Source organism: Anoplopoma fimbria, chromosome 4 (assembly GCF_027596085.1).
Source record: "Anoplopoma fimbria isolate UVic2021 breed Golden Eagle Sablefish chromosome 4, Afim_UVic_2022, whole genome shotgun sequence".
Classification (NCBI taxonomy): Eukaryota; Metazoa; Chordata; class Actinopteri; order Perciformes; family Anoplopomatidae; genus Anoplopoma; species Anoplopoma fimbria.
In genome coordinates this window covers 27656562-27678148 of record NC_072452.1, presented here as the reverse complement: position 1 = coordinate 27678148, position 21587 = coordinate 27656562, and the positions used below count along the sequence as shown (strand labels likewise).

The 21587-nt window shown below is 46.0% G+C and overlaps 1 protein-coding gene across 1 annotated transcript in view; it reads left to right on the top strand.

Annotated features, from left to right (window-relative positions):
- The window catches only part of abca1b (ATP-binding cassette, sub-family A (ABC1), member 1B), a 37246-nt gene that overhangs the window by 10922 nt on the left and 4737 nt on the right, over positions 1–21587 (top strand). Inside the window, 35 exon segments of the mRNA XM_054597159.1 lie at positions 606–695; positions 3717–3957; positions 4071–4210; positions 4284–4400; positions 4517–4705; positions 5537–5742; positions 6168–6344; positions 6997–7219; positions 8076–8297; positions 8381–8585; positions 8942–9055; positions 10830–11004; positions 11383–11514; positions 11611–11888; positions 11963–12183; positions 12448–12523; positions 12605–12855; positions 13128–13179; positions 13365–13490; positions 13916–14064; positions 14195–14319; positions 15020–15118; positions 15299–15486; positions 15759–15873; positions 16160–16192; positions 16285–16390; positions 16573–16647; positions 16800–16969; positions 17254–17431; positions 18377–18492; positions 18964–19030; positions 19033–19059; positions 20952–21070; positions 21180–21304; positions 21431–21495. Coding sequence (XP_054453134.1) covers positions 606–695; positions 3717–3957; positions 4071–4210; positions 4284–4400; positions 4517–4705; positions 5537–5742; positions 6168–6344; positions 6997–7219; positions 8076–8297; positions 8381–8585; positions 8942–9055; positions 10830–11004; positions 11383–11514; positions 11611–11888; positions 11963–12183; positions 12448–12523; positions 12605–12855; positions 13128–13179; positions 13365–13490; positions 13916–14064; positions 14195–14319; positions 15020–15118; positions 15299–15486; positions 15759–15873; positions 16160–16192; positions 16285–16390; positions 16573–16647; positions 16800–16969; positions 17254–17431; positions 18377–18492; positions 18964–19030; positions 19033–19059; positions 20952–21070; positions 21180–21304; positions 21431–21495 — 4992 coding nt within the window.

The following is a 21587-nucleotide window of genomic DNA, read 5'->3' as shown; positions in this document are numbered from 1 at the left end:
TCATCATTAATTAGTCTTTTAATTGGACAGCAGTTAACAGCAGAGGTCACATGATCATTTCATGTCAGTCAATCATCTCAACTCAAGGTCCTCTTACTGGCTTCTCCCTGAGCTCTCAGCTGTGTCTCAGTAGCACCAACTCTTCCTTCAGGTACTCGTTAAAGTATTTCAAAGATTGAGGAGTGTACTCAGTGCGTGGGAGGAGGCGTGTCCCGGCCCGTCCCTCTGCACCATCAGTTTTCGTCGCCTGGAGCTCCGGTTGTTTTCCTCCGTCAGAGAGGCGTCGTGTCTTTTGTGTGCAGAAATCTACGAGCTGCTGACTGACTGTGTGAAACTAAGCGTTTCCACGGCAACGCAGACAGAAATCCTTAAAGTCCTTCAGTCAGGGACTCAGGGAGAAAAACCTCTAGTTCATAGTTTAGTGGAGTTCTGATAGTAAAGAGTATAACAACTGTTTATTGGTGATATTATACGACACAAGCGTCAAACATCAGGGTGGTAAATAGAATCCAGTGTGTATTAGTACTTTAACTGCAGTAAAGGATCTGAGTACTTCTAGTACTTCGTTTATGAGGTTGTATCAGCATGTCTCTTGTGTCTCTCAGAGGGACGTGAGGTCCGACCCCGAGGCCGTCAAACTGGTTGCCAGGGCGACCAACAACCTCCTGGACAGTCTGGGTTCACTGGCAGTCGAGGTAAGACTCACACCTGGTCCTTTGACACCTCTGTGAGGACAGACGTGTCCCCCACCAGCAGCCCACTGGGGTCAATGGGTTTATTTGGCAGCTCCCAGCATCTCAGCGTCTTTGTGTCCAGATCAAAGAGACGGACGAGTTCCAGCTGAACAAAGAGTCTCAGCAGGTTTTCACTTCACAGTCGGAACAAACAACAAACACTGCACCCCCCTCGGTGTCCCCTCAGTGTCCCCTCAGTGTTCCCTCAGTGTTCCCTTAGTGTCCCCTCAGTGTCCCCTCAGTGTCCCCTCAGTGTTCCCTCAGTGTCCCCTCAGTGTCCCCTCAGTGTCCCCTCAGTGTTCCCTCAGTGTCCCCTCAGTGTCCCCTCAGTGTTCCCTCAGTGTCCCCTCAGTGTTCCCTCAGTGTTCCCTCAGTGTTCCCTCAGTGTCCCCTCAGTGTTCCCTCAGTGTTCCCTTAGTGTCCCCTCAGTGTCCCCTCAGTGTCCCCTCAGTGTTCCCTTAGTGTCCTCCTCAGTGTTCCCTCAGTGTTCCCTCAGTGTTCCCTTAGTGTCCCCTCAGTGTCCCCTCAGTGTTCCCTCAGTGTTCCCTTAGTGTCCCCTCAGTGTCCCCTCAGTGTCCCCTCAGTGTTCCCTTAGTGTCCTCCTCAGTGTTCCCTCAGTGTTCCCTTAGTGTTCCCTCAGTGTCCCCTCAGTGTCCTCCTCAGTGTTCCCTTAGTGTCCCCTCAGTGTCCTCCTCAGTGTTCCCTTAGTGTCCCCTCAGTGTCCTCCTCAGTGTCCCCTTAGTGTTCCCTTAGTGTCCCCTCAGTGTCCCCTTAGTGTTCCCTTAGTGTCCCCTCAGTGTCCCCCTCAGTGTCCCCTCAGTGTTCCCTCAGTGTTCCCTTAGTGTTCCCTTAGTGTCCTCCTCAGTGTCCCCTTAGTGTCCCCTCAGTGTCCCCTCAGTGTTCCCTTAGTGTCCTCCTCAGTGTCCCCTCAGTGTTCCCTCAGTGTTCCCTTAGTGTCCTCCTCAGTGTTCCCTCAGTGTCCCCTTAGTGTTCCCTTAGTGTCCTCCTCAGTGTTCCCTCAGTGTCCCCTTAGTGTTCCCTCAGTGTCCTCCTCAGTGTCCCCTCAGTGTCCCCTCAGTGTTCCCTCAGTGTCCCCTCAGTGTCCCCTCAGTGTTCCCTCAGTGTCCTCCTCAGTGTCCCCTCAGTGTCCTCATCAGTGTCCCCTCAGTGTGTCCTCATCAGTGTCCTCATCAGTGTCCTCATCAGTGTCCCCTCAGTGTCCTCCTCAGTGTCCTCATCAGTGTCCCCTCAGTGTGTCCTCATCAGTGTCCTCATCAGTGTCCCCTCAGTGTCTCCTCAGTGTCCTCCTCAGTGTCCCCTCACACTGGGAGTAGACTGGGGGTAGACTGGGGACACAATGGGAGTAGACTGGGAGTAGACTGGGGACACACTGGGAGTAGACTGGGGACACACTGGGAGTAGACTGGGGACACACTGGGAGTAGACTTGGGACACACTGGGAGTAGACTGGGGACACACTGGGAGTAGACTGGGGACACACTGGGAGTAGACTGTATTGTTAGATCATGTGTGTTGGTGTCTCAGAGTTTCAGTCCGATAATCAGAGTAAAGTTCAGTCAGAAAGATCATCACACACACACACACACACACACACACACACACACACACACACACACACACACACACACACACACACACACACACACACGTTGTGTTCCTGACTCAGCATCCACATAAACCAAACAAAACACAGAAGTCACATGTTTTCAATTTAGCCCATTGTGTGTGTATTTTATGTGTGTGCGTGTGTTTTTTATATATGTGTGTGTGTCTTATATATATGTATGTGTGTGTGTGTGTTTTATATATATATGTGTGTGTGTGTCTTATGTGTGCGTGTGTTTTATATATGTGTGTGTGTGTGTATTTTATGAGTGTGTGTGTTTTATATGAGTGTGTGTGTGTGTGTTTTATATATGTGTGTGTGTGTGTGTCTTATATATGTGTGTGTGTCTTATATATATGTGTGTGTGTGTGTGTGTGTGTGTTTTATATATATGTGTGTGTGTATTTTATGAGTGTGTGTGTGTTTTATATGAGTGTGTGTGTGTGTGTATTTTATGAGTGTGTGTGTGTTTTATATGAGTGTGTGTGTGTGTGTATTTTATGAGTGTGTGTGTGTTTTATATATGTGTGTGTGTCTTATATATATGTGTGTGTGTGTGTGTGTGTGTTATATATATGTGTGTGTGTGTGTGTGTCTGTGTGTGTTTTTAAACAGCGTCTTCAGATAGTTTGTGTTGTGTTGGCGTTGTGTTCAGGCGCTCTGCATAAGCTTGTTCCTCCCAGAATCCTTCTCTTTAGAAACTAAACTATATTAGATTTCAGAATAGATCTCATCTACACGTCAACATGTTTCATCTCCTCTAAAGATTTAGAGAAGTGATATTTGAAGAGGTCGTCATGGAGACAAACGATGATGTCATATCCTGTAAAATCTGATGACTTCAGCAGATTCAGCAATCAGGAAGTCACAACGACTTCACTGTCAGCGAATGTTTAGTGAGGACAGAAGTCACATTTATTCTGGACCCGTGACTCACGTTGAGGACAGACATCATCTTCTTCTTCATCCTCCTCCTCCTCCTCCTCCTCCTCCTCCTCCTCCTCCTCCCCCTTCTCTTCTTCCTCATAGTCAACCTAGTCTTCCTCTTCCTCCTCTTCTTCCTCGTCCTTCTTTCTCTTCTTCCTTCTTTTCTTCATCCTCTTCCTTCTCTTCTTCCTCCTCCTCTTCCTAGTCTTCTTAGTTCTCTTCCTCCTCCTCCTCCTAGTCTTCCTCCTCCTCCTCCTGTTAAATGGCGGTCTGCATCTGTTAGAGTTGTAGTAGCGCCTCCTGCTGGTCCGTCCCTTTAGAGACAAATGTCCCTGAACGTCTCGTGAACAGCTGACCAGCGTTGGAACACAATCAAAACCTTATTAGTATGTTTGATAAGAACGTTTTGGTTTATGGTTCTGGTTCAGTTGGCCGGCATGAAGAGCTGGGTCGACCTGAGGAACGAGATCGTGTTCCTGACGCAGAACGCCACGTCGTCGCCGAGCACCATGTACCAGGCCGTGTCTCGGATTGTGTGTGGTCACCCGGAGGGCGGCGGCCTGCAGATCAAGTCCCTCAACTGGTACGAGGACAGCAACTACAAGGCCCTGTTCGGGAACCACAACAGCAGCGAGGACGAGTCCACGTCGCTGTACGACAACTCGTCCAGTGAGTCCTGGGTTCCAGCCCGCCGCTGTGTATTTATATACATATATTATATGTATTTATATATTGTATGTATTTATATATAAATGTATTCATGTATGACGTGTGTCCTCCAGCGCCGTACTGCAACAGTCTGGTGAAGAACATGGACTCCAACCCGATGTCCCGGATGATCTGGACAGCCCTGAAGCCGCTGTTGATGGGGAAGATCCTGTACACCCCCCACACCCCCGCCACCCAGAAGGTCATCCACGAGGTATGACATCACTTCCTGTCTGCTCACTCCCTGCAGGTGGAGCTGTGTCTTTAACTGTCTGCGGTGCGTTCAGGTGAACAGGACCTTCCAGGAGCTCGGTGTGTTCAGAGACCTGGGCGGGATGTGGGAGGAGATGAGACCCAAAGTCTGGAACTTTATGGAGAACAGCGAGCAGATGGACGTGATCCGGGTAAACAGGCTCCGCCCCCTCCTCACCTGTTGTTCATGTTTATCATATATTTCATATATTAATTTATTATATGTAATATGTAAAATGATATAATAAATTCACGATCGGTCGTTCAGACTCTGCTGAAGAACAACGCCACCGCCAGATTATTTGGCGCTCAGCTGTCCCACACCGACTGGACCGTGGATGACATTTCCAACTTCCTGTCCAAGCGGGAAGTCAAGAGGCCCGGCGGCGCCCTCACCTGGAGGGAGGTGTTCAACGAGACGGACCAGGCGGTCATGAGCATCTCCCGCTTCATGGAGGTCAGTGGGGAACTACACACTCTGAGGTCTGGGTCTGTTTAGCACACACAGCTCACTGACAATGTGGGGACGGTGTGTACTTCACTACATTGTGGGGACGGTGTGTACTTCACTACATTGTGGGGACGGTGTGTACCTCACTACGTTGTGGGGACGGTGTGTACTTCACTACGTTGTGGGGACGGTGTGTACTTCACTACATTTGTGGGGACGGTGTGTACTTCACTACATTGTGGGGACGGTGTGTACTTCACTACATTTGTGGGGACGGTGTGTACTTCACTACATTGTGGGGACGGTGTGTACTTCACTACATTGTGGGGACGGTGTGTACCTCACTTTGTGGGGACGGTGTGTACCTCACTACGTTGTACACTACGTTGTGGGGACGGTGTGTACCTCACTACGTTGTGGGGACGGTGTGTACTTCACTACGTTGTGGGGACGGTGTGTACCTCACTACGTTGTGGGGACGGTGTGTACCTCACTACGTTGTGGGGACGGTGTGTACTTCACTACGTTGTGGGGACGGTGTGTACCTCACTACGTTGTGGGGACGGTGTGTACCTCACTACGTTGTGGGGACGGTGTGTACTTCACTACGTTGTGGGGACGGTGTGTACTTCACTACGTTGTGGGGACGGTGTGTACTTCACTACGTTGTGGGGACGGTGTGTACCTCACTACGTTGTGGGGACGGTGTGTACTTTACTACATCAGGCGGGTTCTGCAGACCGTGCTGTGATTGGTGGACAAAGATCACATGACCTGACTGTGTGTGTGTGTGTGTGTGTGTGTGTGTGTGTGTGTGTGTGTGTGTGTCTTTGTTAGTGTGTGAACCTGGACAAACTGGAGCCGGTCTCCAGCGAGGAGCGACTGGTCAACCAGTCCATGGTGCTGCTGGAGGACAGGAAGTTCTGGGCGGGGATCGTGTTCCCGGACATCGACCCCAACGCCACCGAGCTGCCGGCCAAACTCAACTACAAGATCCGCATGGACATCGACAACGTGGAGAGGACCAATAAGATCAAAGACGCGTAAGACAAACACACACACACACACACACACACACACACACACACACCTACAGACACACACACACACCTACACGCACACATGAAAGTGTTGAAATGACTCCAATAAAAACAACCCAGAGGAGCCAGAGAGGTGTGTTTGTTTACAGTCATTGTGGGGACAGATGTCTCATTTGAGGACAAACGTGTCCAACTACGTAAACATTTCATTTAAGAGTTGAAGGAACAGTTGAACATGTGAATAAATCCTCGTCTTCACTTCCTGTCTGAATACAGATGTTAAGACTGTTTCCACTCTCTAGTTAGCTTAGCTTAGCATAATCAATTAAAACGGGTGGAACAGCTAGCCTAGCTCTGACAGAAGACGATGAAATTCCTTTAAGGTTCCAGCTCTTCATCCGTCCTGTTGTCTCTCCTCCTCCCTTTAGGTACTGGGACCCGGGTCCTCGTGCCGACCCTTTTGAGGACATGCGGTACATCTGGGGCGGGTTCTCGTACCTGCAGGACGTCATTGAGCAAGGCATCATCAGGGCGATGACGGGCACCAAGGAGAAGACGGGCGTCTACATCCAGCAGATGCCTTATCCCTGCTACGTGGACGACATGTGAGAACATTCTGTCCTTCACGTCTTAACACGTCCTCCATGTCCTGACCTGTTCCCTCCATGTCCTGACCTGTTCCTGACCTGTTCCTGACCTGTTCCTGACCTGTTCCCTCATGTCCTGACCTGTTCCCTCATGTCCTGACCTGTTCCCTCATGTCCTGACCTGTTCCTGACCTGTTCCCTCATGTCCTGACCTGTTCCTGACCTGTTTCCTCATGTCCTGACCTGTTCCCTCATGTCCTGACCTGACCTGTTCCCTCATGTCCTGACCTGACCTGTTCCCTCATGTCTTGACCTGACCTGTTCCCTCCATGTCCTGACCTGACCTGTTCCCTCCATGTCCTGACCTGTTCCCTCATGTCCTGACCTGTTCCTGACCTGTTCCCTCATGTCCTGACCTGTTCCTGACCTGTTCCCTCATGTCCTGACCTGACCTGTTCCCTCCATGTCCTGACCTGACCTGTTCCCTCATGTCCTGACCTGTTCCCTCATGTCCTGACCTGTTCCTGACCTGTTCCCTCATGTCCTGACCTGTTCCTGACCTGTTCCCTCATGTCCTGACCTGTTCCTGACCTGTTCCCTCATATCCTGACCTGACCTGTTCCGTCATGTCCTCTGTCCTAACCCGTCTCTCTTGTCCCTCCCGTCCCAGCTTCCTGCGGGTGATGAGCCGCTCCATGCCTCTCTTCATGACTCTGGCGTGGATGTACTCGGTGGCGATCATCCTGAAGAGCGTTGTGTACGAGAAGGAGGCTCGTCTGAAGGAGACCATGAGGATTATGGGATTGAACAACGGCATCTTGTGGTTCAGCTGGTTCATCAGCAGTCTGATTCCTCTGCTGGTCAGCGCCGGCCTGCTTGTGCTGCTGCTGAAGGTGAGCGCAGGATGTACTTGTACTTGTAAAACGTTTTTTTTTATGTATTTAGGTCTGTTATCTGAGTTTTTTTATTTTGGTGCTGATGTGCAACTTTTATGCTGCCAGATTGAAAATCATAATGTTGAAACAAAAAGGGGACAATAAACCCCCAATACAAAATGAAATAATATAATTTAGAATACACGTTTAATTGTTTCCATATAAACCTCTACAAAGGCTGATTCCATCTCATCTATCAGACGCCATCAGACATAGATCTGTCCTTTCACATCAGGCTGTCCCAACACTGCCTGTTCTTAAATCCTGATTTAAAATACATTTTGTTCTTTGACTTTTAACTCTGAGTTTCATATGCCTTTGCTTTTATGGTCTTATGGTTTTATGTTCTTGGTGTTTATGTCTCTGCTATATTTGATTTAACAGAACTTTGATCACTGTTTTTTAAATGTGCTATATAAATTATTTTTTTACCGGATTTGTCCAAAGCAGAGCCGCAACATTTAGTTGATTAGCAGTCTTCAATTTAGACAATTGATTCATTCTTTAATCGATTTTATTTGTCTGGCTTGATCGATAAATATAACTGTGTCATCTGCATAACAATGAAAGGCTTTTCTGACAATATCGTCTGAAGGAATCAGTGTTAGGTGAATAAATGGGTCCAAGCACAGAACCTTGTGGAACTCTGTAGCTAACTCTTCAGCTAGTTGTGGTGATTTATTGTTTTAGTCTGATGTGATAATAAATCTTAAGAATCCAAATATCAGAGAGTGTCTGTAACAAAGTGATTTTGGCTTTAACAGTTCATCTTTCTGGTTTATTGATCTGATATGACTGCCTTTGCTCTGAACAGAAGGGGAACCTGCTGCCCTACAGCGACCCTGGCGTGGTCTTCCTCTTCTTCGGGTCCTTCGCCGTTGTTACCATCATGCAGTGCTTCCTCCTCAGCACGGCGTTTGCCCGTGCTAACCTGGCCGCCGCCTGCGGAGGAATCATCTACTTCACCCTCTACCTGCCCTACGTGCTCTGCGTGGCCTGGCAGGACTACATCGGCTTCGGAGCCAAAGTCTTCGCTGTAAGAAATCGCCACACTTTGTTTGTTGTCATGACGCTGCCTTGTTATTGGACGGAGTGGGTCACATGTCTCCTCCCCCTCAGAGCCTCCTGTCCCCAGTGGCGTTTGGGTTCGGCTGTGAGTACTTCGCCCTGTTCGAGGAGCAGGGGGTCGGCATCCAGTGGACGAACCTGGTGTCCAGTCCTCTGGAGGAGGACGACTTCAGCCTTCGCACCGCCATCATCATCATGTACTTTGACTCCTTCCTGTACGGAGTCCTCACCTGGTACATCGAGGCCGTGTTTCCAGGTGAGAGAAGGAAGTGTAACACGGTCAACAGACGCCGAAGAGTTAAAGCTCAGACAGACTTAAAAACTTGTGATATTCTCAAATATTAAAGAAAGGAAATTATGTTCAAACATTATAACTCTTCATCAAATCCATGATTATAACAATAATCCTCTTGACTTTAAAATCCTTCCACAGTTTAGTTAAACTGCTCAGACTTTGGTCAGTAGCAGCCAGTGGACACTGAACACAGAAGAGGAATGTGTCTCTGGTTTCTAGCCTTTAGCTCTGTTCTTATTAGAAGTAATCAAATTAATAAATATGTATTCTGTCTATCAGTCTGAGCTTCACTGAGGTTTATTTGCTGTGTGTCTCAGGTCAGTACGGGATCCCTCGACCGTGGTTCTTCCCCTTCACTAAGGCCTACTGGTTCGGAGAGAAAGAAGGAAAGTCCAACAAAGTCCCGCTGAGCCGGAAGGAAAACCCAGAAGGTGAGACTGCTGTGACTCAGAGAGACCACACGGTGGCGGTAGAGCTGCACTCTCAGAGACCAGGAATAACATCTGGAACCAGATATGTTACAACCCGGCTCAAAGGCTGCAACATGAATGGGAGATAAGACATAGTCATAAATAACCACATTTATTCAAAGAAAACATAAACTAAACTGAACAAAGGTGGAGAATCAGTAATCAGTGATGTCAGCATGTGTGGAAGTGTGAAATGTGAGGAGCAAACTAAACTAAACAGCATCAAGGAAGAGACCGTCAATGTTCCTGTGGAGAGACTTTAAAGCTGAAGAACCACACCAGGTTCAGGTCTGGTTCATGAGCTGACCATCACCTTCCTGAAAGACAAAGGAGACAACAAACAGGACACAGACCCCTGGTGGAAAAGAAGGGTCGTCACCCCCCACCAGAAACACCGACAGCTCTTACATTCATCTACTGCCAACGACAATCAGATTCCAAATTAATAGATTTCATACGAACCGGTTGTAGTGAGTACTCCAGCTGTCGACCAATCTTCACTCTGCAACCCAGCAACTCCAAAGCATGAAGAAGCATCCAAGAGTGTAGCTGAGAAGGAAGAAAGACCAGAGAGATTCCACAGTGATCTGATTCAGCACAAGATTTAAAATCCAGGTTTCATGGAGATCCTAGAACGAGAGGTGACAGGCCAAGCGACACCTCCCAAACACAACAACCAACCGTTCACCACATCCCTCCTAACTACCAACCTGCTGACCATACGAACCATTATTACCTACTGCACACCAAACAGCAGCAGTTCTCAGGTTAAACACCTGCAGCATAACTGGGTCCAACTCTTCAGAAACATCCAGAGCATTATCGCAGATAAGTGAATATATCCATTTTAAACCAAAACAGTCTGGAGAACATGCTGTCAGCAGGAAACACCAGATCCTATTGTCTCCCTCAGTAAACCAGGCTCATCAAAGAGCATCCCACTGAGGTCTGACATCCAACAAGCAGCTCTCCAAGAACTCCTCCAATGATCTCAAGAACTCCTCCACAGAAGCCATAACAGAGGAAACAAGCTTGAACTACCCAAAGACACAAAACCCAAACTGATCCGTACAGATTAAGCTATTACACTAAGACCAGGAACCGCTCAAACACAGCTAGCATCACCTCACCAGACTCTAACTAAACTCCCCCTGGTCTTCAGGTGATACTTGTGGTGGGTATTTATGCACTAAAACCTAACGGGGACAGAACAGCAGTTACTCACTGATAGAGGACCACCTGAGTATAGAAGACCACCTGAGTATAGAGGACCACCTGAGTATAGAAGACCACCTGAGTATAGAAGACCACCTGAGTATAGAGGACCACCTGAGTATAGAGGACCACCTGAGTATAGAGGACCACCTGAGCCCTGTTCATCAACAATCAGCAGCATGACACCGCTCTGTAACCCTAACCCTCAGGACAACCAATTAGAACAGCTGCTCAGAATAACCATCAACAGGAAAACAGCCGTCTCACTACGCTCGTCCATGTCTCCCAAACAACCAGATGGTACTTCTCACCAAACGAGGTGCAGCTGTGTACTAAGATACTTCTGATCCGGAAATCAGTCTCTGCACCTCAAGACAATAACCCAAACCAGCAAAACCAGCTTCACTACACCAGAGGAAAATCTGATTACAAATTATATTAGTATTCTCCTATAAACCTACAAGACATTTATTCTGAAAGAGACTTCCTGGACAGAGCAGTAATGTGTTTTTTGTTCCAGCTGTGTGTATAGAGGAGGAGCCGGCTCACCTGGAACCCGGAGTCTACATCGAGAACCTGGTGAAGGTTTACCGTCACGGGAAGAAGCTGGCGGTCGACGGACTGACGCTCGGCTTCTACGAGGGACAAATCACCTCCTTCCTGGGACACAACGGAGCCGGGAAGACCACAACCATGTGAGTACAGGACCACATCCACGGGACAGGGACAGGTACTTATACAGGAACAGGTACTTATACAGGAACAGGGACAGGTACTTATACAGGAACAGGGACAGGTACTTATACAGGAACAGGTACTTATACAGGGACAGGTACTTATACAGGAACAGGTACTTATACAGGAACAGGGACAGGTACTTATACAGGGACAGAAACAGGTACTTATACAGGGACAGGTACTTATACAGGAACAGGGACAGGTACTTATACAGGGACAGGTACTTATACAGGGACAGGGACAGGTACTTATACAGGGACAGGTACTTATACAGGGACAGGTACTAGATCTTATACAGATCTAGCATGTTCCTCTAAATAATCCGGTCCCTGCAGGTCCATCCTGACCGGTCTGTTCCCTCCGACCTCTGGTACCGCCTACATCCTGGGCAGAGACATCCGGACTGAGCTGAGTGCCATCAGACAGAGTCTGGGAGTCTGTCCTCAACACAATGTCCTCTTCAGCATGTGAGTCCTCAGACATGACCAGGTCAGCCTTCAGTCTGTTTCTCTGGTTCCTAACATGTTTCATGACGGGGTTGTGTGTTGTGGCGCCCCCTGCAGGCTGACGGTGGAGGAGCACATCTGGTTCTACGGTCGGCTCAAAGGCCTGTCGGAGCAGCAGGTGAAAGGTGAGATCGAGCAGATCCTGCAGGACACGGGGCTGCCTCACAAACGCACCTCCAGGACCAGTGCTCTGTCCGGCGGCATGCAAAGGAAGCTGTCTGTGGCACTGGCCTTCGTCGGGGGGTCGAAGGTCGTGATCCTGGACGAGCCCACGGCCGGTGTTGACCCTTACGCCCGCAGAGGGATCTGGGATCTGCTGCTGAAGTACCGACAGGGTGAGTCGTCCTGACAGGACCATACTGGGTCTCGTAACCCAACAGACTGTATTTAACTTCCTGCCTCCCGTCAGGTCGGACCATCATCCTGTCCACACACCACATGGACGAGGCGGACATCCTGGGCGACCGGATCGCCATCATCTCTCATGGGAAGCTGTGCTGCGTGGGCTCGTCTCTGTACCTGAAGAACCAGCTGGGGACGGGGTACTACCTGACGCTGGTCAAGAAGGAACCAGAGCCGTCGCTGAGCTCCTGCAGGAACTCCTCCAGCACCGTGTCCTTCACCAAGAAGGTCTCCGCCGCAGTTACACTTCACACTGTCACTGTGTAGTATTGTACTCCCTGTGTACTCCCTGTGTACTCCCTGTGTACTCACTGTGTACTCACTGTGTACTCCCTGTGTACTCCCTGTGTACTTACTGTGTACTCACTGTGTACTCCCTGTGTACTCCCTGTGTACTCACTGTGTACTCACTGTGTACTCCCTGTGTACTCCCTGTGTACTCACTGTGTACTCACTGTGTACTCACTGTGTACTGTGTGTACTGTGTTTCAGGAGGAGGAGTGTACCTCCGTCAGCAGCAGTGACGCCGGACTCGGCAGCGAACATGAAAGTGAGGCTCCTCCCATCGGTGAGCTCTCTGTTCCTGCAGAGCGTTTGATTCGTTCACCTCCAGGTGGGTCTGATCCGTGTCTCATGTCTCCGTCCTCAGAAAACGGCCCAGCGGCGTCCATCTGCAACGTCCCCTTTGTGCGTCCCGACGTGTCCCTGGTCTCGGGTCTGATCCTGAGTCATGTCCCCGCCGCCCGCCTGGTGGAGGACCTCGGACACGAGCTGACCTACGTCCTGCCGTATAGCGCCGCCAAGGACGGAGCCTTCGTGGAGCTCTTCAAAGACCTGGACCTGAAGCTGACCGACCTCGGCATCTCCAGCTACGGAGTGTCCGACACCACGCTGGAGGAGGTGATGTCATAAGAACTATAATTATTAATAAATAAATAATATATATATATATATATATATATATATATATACACATACATACATACATACATACATACATACATACATACATACATACATACACACACACACATACATATATACATACACACATACACACACACACACACACACACACACACACACACACACACACACACACATACATATACCCATCTGGAGAACACAAAGGGAAAAGGAATATTATTAAATGTTTGTTTTTTGATTTGTAGATTTTCCTGAAAGTTGCTGAAGATAACGGAGTCGACACTGAAGTTCCCTCAGGTGAGGAGTGACCTCTGACCTCGATGTCAAAATAAGAGTCTGAAATCCAGTCAACACATGCTGTAAGATTTCACTACATCCTAATGTGTGTGTGTGTGTGTGTGTGTGTGTGTGTGTGTGTGTGTGTGTGTGTGTGTGTGTGTGTGTGTGTGTGTGTGTCTGTGTGTGTGTGTTCGTTCGTTCAGATGGAACACTTCCTGTCCGGAGGCGGAGGAGGACTCACGCCTTCGGTGGAGGAGACCATCAGAGCTGTCTGAGACCTTTAACAGAGGACGACGACAAGGACTGCAACGAGTCTGACGGAGATCCAGGTACACAATATGTTTGACTGATGTTTGACTGATGTTTGATTGATGTTTGACTGATGTTTGATTGATGTTTGACTGATGTTTGACTGATGTTTGATTGATGTTTGACTGATGTTTGACTGATGTTTGATTGATGTTTGACTGATGTTTGATTGATGTTTGACTGATGTTTGATTGATGTTTGACTGATGTTTGATTGATGTTTGATTGATGTTTGACTGATGTTTGATTGATGTTTGACTGATGTTTGATTGATGTTTGACTGGTGTTTGATTGCTGTTTGACTGACGTTTGATTGATGTTTGACTGATGTTTGATTGGTGTTTGATTGGTGTTTGATTGATGTTTGATTGATCATATAACATGATCACATACACACTTATGTCATGTGACCTGTGTGGCATCATGTGACCTGTGTGACCCCTCAGAGTGCCGGGAGACGGACTGGTTGAACTGTACCGACGGTAAAGGATCGTATCAGGTCAAAGGTTGGAGTCTGAAAAAGCAGCAGTTTATAGCTCTGATGTGGAAACGATTTCTGTACGCTCGACGCTCAAGGAAGGGCTTCTTCGCTCAGGTACGCTGACCGATAATAAATAAATATCTATATATAGATATATAGATATACATATATATTTCATATATATATATTGCCTGTCATTGTTGGCAAATTTGTTCAAGTTTCAAAACTTTATTTTGTTTCACAGATTGTCCTTCCTGCTGTGTTTGTGTGCATCGCTCTGGTCTTCAGTCTCATCGTCCCTCCTTTTGGAAAATATCCCAGTCTGGAGCTGCAGCCCTGGATGTACGAGGACCAGGTCACCTTCATCAGGTACACACCTGTTCCTCAATGCAGTAAACTGTCCCGCACTGTAGTAAACTGTCCCACACTGTCCCACACTGTCCCACACTGTAGTAAACTGTCCCACACTGTAGTAAACTGTCTCACACTGTAGTAAACTGTCCCACACTGTAGTAAACTGTCCCACACTGTAGTAAACTGTCTCACACTGTAGTAAACTGTCCCACACTGTAGTAAACTGTCTCACACTGTAGTAAACTGTCCCACACTGTAGTAAACTGTCTCACACTGTAGTAAACTGTCCCACACTGTAGTAAACTGTCCCACACTGTAGTAAACTGTCCCACACTGTAGTAAACTGTCTCACACTGTAGTAAACTGTCCCACACTGTCCCACACTGTAGTAAACTGTCTCACACTGTAGTAAACTGTCCCACACTGTAGTAAACTGTCCCACACTGTAGTAAACTGTCCCACACTGTAGTAAACTGTCCCACGCTGTAGTAAACTGTCCCACACTGTAGTAAACTGTCCCACGCTGTAGTAAACTGTCCCACACTGTAGTAAACTGTCTCGCACTGTAGTAAACTGTCCTGCACTGCAGTAAACTGTCCCACACTGTAGTAAACTGTCCCACACTGTAGTAAACTGTCCCACACTGTAGTAAACTGCAGTAAATTGTCCAGACTGAGTTAAATGTTCGTATGTGGGTTTTTTTTGTGTGTGTCAGTGACGACGCTCCTGGAGACGCCAACATGCAGAAGTTGTTAGGCGCTCTGCTGGACGCACCGGGCTTCGGGACTCGCTGCATGGACGGATATCCCATCCCGTAAGAACACATGGCTTTAATAAATCTACATATGTATTGAAATAAACCTATGAAAGTCAATCCTGTGTTAGAAACTCTCTCTCTCTATATATATAATATAATATATATAAAAACCCTGGTCCTCAGTTCCTGTTTCTTTAAGGATGAATTAATCCTGTCCGTCCCTTGTGTCCCCCTCAGAGACACTCCCTGTACGATGGGTGATGAGGACTGGCGGACTCCGGATGTCCCTGAAAGCCTCCAGCAGCTTTTCACCTCCTCAAACTGGACCATGGAGGATCCGTCTCCGGCCTGTTTCTGTAGCTGCGACGGCAAGAAGAAGATGCTGCCGGACTGTCCTGCTGGAGCCGGAGGACTGCCCCCCCGAGGTCAGACCACCTGACCCAGACCTGAACCTGAACGCATCATTAGGCCACTGTTCTCGTGTTGATTTAACCCCAGCACAAAGATAGTAATGCAAATATTATAGGATCAGAATTATATTCTGGTGGTGTGTGTGCAGAAAACATTTATACACAGAGAAATGTATTGTTGTTGTTATAATTATAATAATAATAATAATAATAATAATAATAATTATTATTATTATTATTATTATTATTATTATTATTATTATTATTAAAAATCAACAGTTTTAAAGGAATGACTGTCGTTGTTCAGATGAAGCTGAGCTCCACCGACACTCTGCAGAACCTGACTGGAAGAAACATCTCTGACTACCTGGTGAAGACGTACGCTCAGATCATTGGCAAGAGGTGAGACAATACACTGCAGTACATGTACACACAATATACACAAAACATATAGATTTAAATACGCTGTAGATACGCTGTAGATACACATTAAATACACTGTAGAGTAACTAATAGTAATACACAGTAGTACACAGAGTACCCGGTAGTACACAGAGTTCCCTGATAGTACACAGAGTACACAGTTACACGGTAGTACCCAGTAGTACACAGTTTACCCAGTAGTACACAGAGTACTCAGAGTACTCAGAGTACTCCCTCACTAAAGCTGCTCTCTCTCTCTTCTCAGTCTGAAGAACAAAGTCTGGGTGAACGAGTTCAGGTCAGTATTTTTTTTCTCCGGCTTTTATTTTGTAAACCACAAACTGTCGTCGTTTCCTGTTTTTTACACCTTGATCTGCGTTCTCTCTGCAGGTACGGAGGCTTCTCATTGGGCGCCAGGAGCACTCAGGTCCTCCCACCGGCCAATGAGATCGACGACGCCATCGAACGAGTCCGAAAGATCTTTGAGCTTCAGAAGGTCGGTTCAGGAAGTCTTTGGTTCATTTAATCAAGTTTAGTTAAAGAACTAAATGAACTTAATTAACTAAAACAATGAAGTTAATAAACTAGATGATCTACTTTCTCTGATGAATGCAGAGCTGGATGTTAACCTGATTACCTGATAACCTGATAACCTGAAAACCTGATTAACTGTTTCAGGGAGCGGCAGCGGATCGATTCCTCGACAGTCTGTCTGGTTTCATCAACGGTTTGGACACAAAGAACAACGTGAAGGTGAGAAGCAGCTGATCAGAAAGGACTGAAGAAGACTCTGTGACGTGGTTGAAAGCTCCGGGAGAAGCTTGTTTCTACTAAACTACTTCTGTTCATATTATAACTACTAAATAGTTAATGACGGAGGACTAACGAGATGTGAACCTCCTCAGATCTGGTTCAACAACAAAGGCTGGCACAGCATCGGGTCCTTCATCAACGTGATGAACAACGGCATCCTGAGGGCCAACCTACCTGAGGGGAGCGACCCAACCCAGTACGGCATCCGGGCCTTCAACCACCCGCTGAACCTCACCAAGGAGCAGCTGTCACAGGTGGCTCTGTGAGTACCACCTGACAGGAAGTACACCTGAGAATACTTAACCGGACAGGAAGCACACCTGAGACTGCTGACATGACAGGAAGCACACCTGAGACGACTTAACCTGACAGTAGTAAACTTGAGACTAATTAACTTGACAGTGGGTACACCTGAGCCCACTCCCCTGAGGTCAGGCTTTAGGTCTGAGAGGAAGTCTGGATCTGTTGGACTGACTTCATGGTTCACATCAACCACACCGACCTGTCTCTCTGTCATGTCTGACTCCTCCTGCTGTCCGTCTCCAGGGTAACGACCTCTGTGGACGTCCTGGTGTCCATCTGTGTGATCTTCGCCATGTCCTTCGTCCCGGCCAGCTTCGTGGTCTTCCTCATCCAGGAGCGAGTCAGTAAAGCCAAACACATGCAGTTCATCAGCGGAGTGCAGCCGCTGCTCTACTGGGTGGCAAACTTCATCTGGGACATGGTGAGAACCAGATGCTCCTGATCAATAGATACCATCAACAGATAGGATCAATAGATACCATCAACAGATAGGATCAATAGATACCATCAATAGATACCATCAACAGATAGGATCAATAGATACCATCATTAGATTAGATTAGAAAAACTTTATTTATCCCAAAATGGGCAATTTCGTTCACAGTTTCCCGTCTCACATAATAAATTACTTAATAAAATAAATACAATAAATAGCAATAGAGATAGACAAAAACATATATCAAAGGCAGTCCAACACACACATTTAACTCACAATTCATTTCAACCCGTCAGTAACAACCACCCTGCCCCGGAAACACCCAGCAACACTGGTGTGCTCTCCACCTACTCCTGACTTTTGTCATCATTTAGTAACCTGATGGTTGCAGGGATAAAAGAGTGGGAGTACCTCATTGTTCTTGTCCTGATTGAACAGTAGACGCCCTGAAGGCATTAGTTTAAATTCTTTACTGAGGACATGGTCAGGCTGACTGATAATGCATTTAGCTTTCTGGACTGCTTGTTTGTTCCACAATGAACTTATGCTCTTGAGCTGGATGCCAGTGATCTTAGTTAATCTGGAGAGCAGATCTTCACAATTTTATTTAAACTATTCATGTCCTTCACTGACAGACTTTTAGTCCAGCATATGAATGAAAAAGTTAAAAGACTCTCAATAAAAGATTGGTAAAAAATTCTCAAAATAACTTTAGAGACACTGAAAGAGTTCAGCATTCTCAACAGGTGAACTCTTTGTTGTCCCTTTAATTTAACAATTACCTCAGTATTTGGATGAAATTTAAGCTGGTTATCAAATACTGTGCCTAGATATTTGTAGGTGTCTACAAGTTGGACTTCTCCCCATGGATGACATCAACAGATAGGATCAATAGATGTTGTTATTGATGTTGTTTGTGTGTCTCCACAGTGTAACTACGTCGTCCCGGCAACGCTGGTCATCGTCATCTTCATCTGTTTCCAACAAAAAGCTTACGTATCGTCCACCAACCTGCCGGTCCTCGCTCTGCTGCTGCTGCTCTACGGGTCAGAGACACAGTACTGCTACAGAGTACTGCTACAGAGAATGGTTGTTTAATGGTTATTGATACAGAGTACTGCTACAGAGTACTGATACAGAGTACTGCTACAGAGTACTGATACAGAGTACTGCTACAGAGTACTGCTACAGAGTACTGACACACAGTACTGACACACAGTACTGCTACAGAGTACTGATACAGAGTACTGATACAGAATACTGATACAGAGTACTGATACAGAATACTATTAGAGTACTACTACAGAGTACTTATACGGAGTACTATACTACACTTCTAAATATTACACGCTATATACCACACACTACTCCATAGTACTACACAAGACTTTAAACAGCAGTTTACTCCAAACATTTTCTGTATTTCTATATTTTCATTTCATTAAAGGTCCCTTTAGTTTATTTTCCGGAGCTTTTAGTCGTTGAATGGTTGTTTTCCGTTGTGTCTTCTTCTCCAGCTGGTCCATCACTCCTCTCATGTATCCGGCCTCCTTCCTCTTTAAGATCCCCAGCACCGCCTACGTTTCGTCCTCACCAGCGTCAACATCCTCATGGTTGTTTCGGTTTAATGGTTGCATCTCCACCTTGTCATGGAGCTGTTCGGAAACAACGTGAGTCCAGGCTGTGACTTACTGTAGTTTAATCTGGAGATGGTTGTTTAATCTGGTTGTTTAGTGGTTAATTTGGAGATCAGTTGTTTAATCTGGAGTTTAGAGTTAATCTGGAATGTTGAGATGGTTGTTTAATTAATGTTTAAACTCCATTTTAAATCTAAACTCCATCTTTAATCTAAACTCCATTTTTAATCTAAACTCCATTTTAAATCTAAACTCCATCTTTAATTAAACTCCATGTTTAATCTTGTTTAATGGTTGAGATGGTTGTTTAGTGACATTGAAGAATGGTTGTTTGATCTTGTTTACTTTGTCTCGGTGGTTGTTTACATGGTGAAGTTTAGTGGTTGTTTACGTGGTTGAGAGATTTGGTAACACAATGGTTGTTTACACACACACACACACACACACACATGGTTGTTTACACACACACACATGGTTGGGTTGTTTGTGGTTGTTTACACACATATTGTGCATTCTTCCTTGACATCATGCTGTGTTCTCAGCTGACCCTGGATCTGTGTGTGTGTTGTTCTAACTGGTTTCTCCACACTGGAATGGTTGTTTAATGGTTGTTTAGTGGTTGTTTAATGGTTGTTTAGTGGTTGGTTGTTTAATGGTTGTTTAATGGTTGTTTAATGGTTGTTTAATGATTGTTTAGTGGTTGTTTAATGGTTGTTTAATGGTTGTTTAATGGTTGTTTAGTGGTTGTTTAGTGTTGTTTTGGTTGTTTAATGGTTGTTTAATGGTTGTTTAATGATTGTTTAGTGGTTGTTTAATGGTTGTTTAATGGTTGTTTAATGGTTGTTTAATGGTTGTTTAGTTTAATGGTTGTTTGGTTGTTTAGTGGTTGTTTAATGGTTGTTTAATGGTTGTTTTAATGGTTGTTTAGTGGTTGTTTTTAGTGGTTGTTTAATGGTTGTTTAGTGGTTGTTTAATGGTTGTTTAGTGGTTGTTTAATGGTTGTTTAGTGGTTGTTTAATGGTTGTTTAATGGTTGTTTAATGGTTGTTTTTAGTGGTTGGTTGTTTAATGGTTGTTTAATGGTTGTTTAATGGTTGTTTTGTTGTTTAATGGTTGTTTAATGGTTGTTTAATGGTTGTTTAATGGTTGTTTAGTGGTTGTTTAATGGTTGTTTAATGGTTGTTTAGTGGTTGGTTGTTTAATGGTTGTTTAGTGGTTGTTTAATGGTTGTTTAGTGGTTGTTTAGTGGTTGTTTAATGGTTGTTTAATGGTTGTGGTTGTTTAATGGTTGTTTAATGGTTGTTTAATGGTTGTTTAATGGTTGTTTAATGGTTGTTTAGTGGTTGTTTAATGGTTGTTTAGTGGTTGTTTAGTGGTTGTTTAGTGGTTGTTTAATGGTTGTTTAGTGGTTGTTTAGTGGTTGTTTAATGGTTGTTTTGGTTTTTAATGGTTGTTTAGTGGTTGTTTAGTGGTTGTTTAATGGTTGTTTAATGTTGTTGGTTGTTTAATGGTTGTTTAGTGGTTGTTTAATGGTTGTTTAGTGGTTGTTTAATGGTTGTTTAGTGGTTGTTTAGTGGTTGTTTAGTGGTTGTTTAGTGGTTGTTTAGTGGTTGTTTAGTGGTTGTTTAATGGTTGTTTAGTGGTTGTTTAGTGGTTGTTTAGTGGTTGTTTAGTGGTTGTTTAGTGGTTGGTTGTTTAATGGTTGTTTAATGGTTGTTTAGTGGTTGTTTATGGTTGTTTATGGTTGTTTAGTGGTTGTTTAGTGGTTGTTTAGTGGTTGTTTAATGGTTGTTTAGTGGTTGTTTAATGGTTGTTTAATGGTTGTTTAGTGCTTGTTTAATGGTTGTGTGTGTTTCAGGTGAAAACCAGTTACGTTCCCCTCTGGAGTGGGACATGGTGGGAAAGAACCTGTTTGCGATGGCTGTGGAGGGATTGGTGTTCTTCATCATCACCGTCCTCATCCAGTACCGCTTCTGCATCAAACCCAGGTACTACTACTACACAGTACTACACAGTACTACACAGTACTACACAGTACTACACAGTACTACATGTACACAGCAGTACTACATGGTCTCAGAGTGTGTCCATCGTCAGGTCGGTCAGTAAACTCACCAAACTGGGAGCACTGGGAGACGAGGACGAGGACGTGGCCCGAGAGAGACAGAGGATCGTCCACGGCCTCGGACACGGAGACATCCTGGAGCTCCGGCAGCTCACCAACACACACACACACACACACACACACACACACACACACACACACACACACACACACACACACACACACACACACACACACACACTTGACTTCATGTGTTTTTGACCAAAAATACAAAATGTCCTGCAGGTGTTTAAACGGAAACAGAAACCGGCAGTGGATCAACTGTGTGTCGGGATTCCACCTGGAGAGGTGAGACTCATCACACTCATCATTCATCACTCAGCCATGAATAAATACCAATTTGAGTAATAACCGTGAACTTGTGTGTGCGTGTATCTGTG